The 3,047-nt window shown below is 39.6% G+C and overlaps 1 protein-coding gene across 1 annotated transcript; it reads left to right on the top strand.

Moving 5' to 3' along the window:
* Positions 1–1,209: 1,209 nt before the first annotated feature.
* Positions 1,210–2,830, top strand: LOC106669509. The gene is made up of 2 exons (XM_024228601.1): positions 1,210–1,423; positions 1,489–2,830. The coding sequence occupies exon 2, from the start codon at positions 1,508–1,510 to the stop codon at positions 2,543–2,545; it is 1,038 nt and encodes a 345-aa protein (XP_024084369.1). The 5' UTR covers positions 1,210–1,423; positions 1,489–1,507; the 3' UTR covers positions 2,546–2,830.
* The last annotated feature ends 217 nt before the right edge of the window (positions 2,831–3,047 follow it).

The following is a 3,047-nucleotide window of genomic DNA, read 5'->3' as shown; positions in this document are numbered from 1 at the left end:
TATGAGAAAGTACAGAAGTGCATTCGTGGAAAGTTTGCTAGTGGATCTTTAGTGAAATAATTTGTAAAAAATTATAATGATCAATAATATAATACTTATTATATGGGGGTTACATTATTTCGTGTATGAGTAAGTAAAAATGTGCATCCACGGCAAATTTGCTACTTTTTTTAGTGAAATAAGGATTTTTGATTATTTTCGAAAAAAAAATATTGGTAAAAAATTGTAATAATTAACAATATAGTACTTATTTCATGGGGTGGGGGTTACTTTTTTACTAGGATTTTGATTCTTTTTTCTTTTTAACAAAAAATAAATTTGTAAAAAATTATAATATTTAAAAACATAATACTTCTTATATGGGGGGTTATATTATTTCATGTATGTAGAAAGTCGTGATGCTTATCCACGGCAAGTTTGCTAGTTTCTTTAGTGAAATAAGGATTTTTGATTCTTTTCGCAAAAAAATTAGTAAAAAATTATGATAATTATCAATATAATACTTATTACTTGGGGGTTATATTATTTCATGTATGATTAAGTATAGGTGTGCATCCATGGCAAGTTTGCTAGTTTCTTTAGTTACATAAGATCTTTTATTCTTTTCGCAAAAAATGGATAAAAAATTATAATAAATAACAATACAATATTTATTAGATGGGGTGGTTACATTATTTCATGTATGAGTAAGAAGAGATGTGCATCCAAAGTTTGCTTGAATCCTTAGTACGGTAGGGATTTTTTATTGTTTGCAATAAATTTTTCTAGTTGATCAAGTTTATAATAATTAACAACTCAGCTCAGGCAGTTTTCAGTGCTGTGAAAACAATTTCAAATTCTTAAACCGTTTTTAAATTTAATAACTATGTTAATGTGTGTGGGAGAGTGTGGTCTGCGTGATAAATTATACATTTATGGATTGTATTATTATATATTATTTGATGCTAATTTGTCATTTTTTTAAATATTAAATATGTGACAGTTTTATGATATTAGTAGACGAAGTTTTGTCAATTAAACTCCAATGGATTTAAGTAGTACATGGCAGGATTCTCTTTTGTAAAAATGATTCTTTTCCCTGTACATGGAAAACTGTTTTACGCTTCCTCAATTTTTTCTTCCGTGGAGAAGTAGGTATAGAAATAGTATTTTAAACGAATTGTTCAAAATATTCTCCCCCCTGTGGTCGGAGGACTTCTAAATGGGACGACGGGGTGCGCAAAGGGTGGGTGCCCGAGGGTAACGAGATCGTATACCGGTTGGTCCGTATAAGCCCCGCCTTCATCCCGGGGGTGGAGCTTTATCCGAGTGCCGACCCGAAGCCGACGTTTTGGACTTAGTCGACGGCAGACTTCCATTAAAGTTGGTTCCACGGTCGTGACATGTTTTAAAGACGACTCTACTTGGATAAACGTATATTATCGTAAGTTTAACATCACCAACCTTAGAGATTATCGATTCAGTGATTTTGATTTTGGATGGTTCCAGATTAAAGTCTGGTTCTATAATGACTATGGACGTTCGACGGCGATGTGTCGAGACTACGGCAGCTTTCGTCGCATCACCCAGCACTCATTCTCCTCGGAGTGAGAGCAGCTCGTCGCCTCCTGTGACAGTGTCGTCTCCGAAGCCCGTGAAAAGGAGCTTCGACGTCGCTTTTCTCATGGCCCCTGACGACACGAGCAAACGCAGGCACCAGGAAGAACTGAAGGAACAGCTGCGCTTAGTCAGCACTGGCTCACTCATCCAGCGCTACACTTCTGAAGAGAAAACCACTTACCCGGACGTACCTCTCGGCCTGTTGATGCCTTCTAAAAGTGAGCAGGATCAGTATGCAAAGAGCGCGTTTACCAAAGTTTCGAACCCTGTGAGGATCGACAGCCCCAACATGTCTCCCGCGGTTTCCCCGGAATTGACCTATCAAGAAAGCATGAGTCCTCCGATGAGGGAGAGGTCGCCTCAGTATTACAAGCAAGTGCATTATTTCCCTTCAAAGCCGATCAACGCTCCTTATCTGTACCAGCCGAATCTTTCGAGGGAGAAAGAAAGGACGTCACCGGAGACGTTTCAAGGTCCTTTTAAAGTGCAAGATGACAAGGGCTCCGGGTCGAAGAGGTATCCCGGAGAGGTTCTCCCCTATGGAGGTCTCGCCATGGCCGCATATCCTTTCCCAGGGACATTCGGCGGTACTGGTCCTCAGGTACCAGCGTTGCTGACGGCCGCAGCGAACGTCACGGCAGCGCTTCTTCCGCCCTCTTTGGCTGCGTTGACCCTCCCCGCGCAGAACGTCTGCGCCAAATGCAACATAAGCTTCAGGATGACCTCGGATCTGGTCTACCACATGCGCTCCCAGCACAAGAGCGACAGTTCCGTCGCCGACAACCAACGCAGGCGGAGAGAACAGGATAAACTCCGTTGCCCCGTCTGCAACGAGTCTTTCAGGGAGAGGCACCACTTGACCAGGCACATGACAGCCCATCAAGACAAAGACGGTGACAAAGTCGACGAAGACGAAGACCCAGGCAGACGCAGGATGCACAAGTGACATAGATCCGTAGCTCAGGTAAAAGGAAAAGAAATCGATTACAGGAACGCTTACTTTCACACCGAATCCTTTAGCCACAACTATTAACCATATCTTCTAGTCAAAGTGTTTAACTTTATGTTACAATTTAGCCACGTAGAATTTCGACTTTATCCACTAAGTGTACAGCTAGGCATGCAATATGTAAATATCTCGGCCAAGGCTCTCGTGCAATATTTGTTATTAAGACTATTATTACTATCGATGTTACCTTTTTAATGTAAAATAAATGTATATTTATGTAATTATAGTCGTAGTTAAGAAAATCAATTTATAATACACTTTAAAAACATTAATTGGAAAAATAAAATCGCACTTTAACCTTAACAGTTTCTCGTGTATGTACATGTTAAAAAGAATAAATTAAATGAATAATTGTTAAACTTTAATCGTGTTGTGTCCATTTATTACAACTACCTATATCCCTATGTTCGGTATTTCCGTGTTAACAAGGGAACTGCTC

Source organism: Cimex lectularius, unplaced genomic scaffold (genome assembly GCF_000648675.2).
Source record: "Cimex lectularius strain Harlan isolate CLEC.00 unplaced genomic scaffold, Clec_2.1 scaffold77, whole genome shotgun sequence".
In the NCBI taxonomy this organism is placed as follows: domain Eukaryota; kingdom Metazoa; phylum Arthropoda; class Insecta; order Hemiptera; family Cimicidae; genus Cimex; species Cimex lectularius.
The sequence above is the reverse complement of the archived record's forward strand: the minus strand, read 5'-3'. Positions and strand labels throughout refer to the sequence as shown.

What these genes read in the sequence shown, in the direction of transcription:
- LOC106669509 (XM_024228601.1), top strand. Translation starts at nt 1,508, where the DNA reads ATGACTATGGACGTTCGACGGCGATGTGTCGAGACTACGGCAGCTTTC.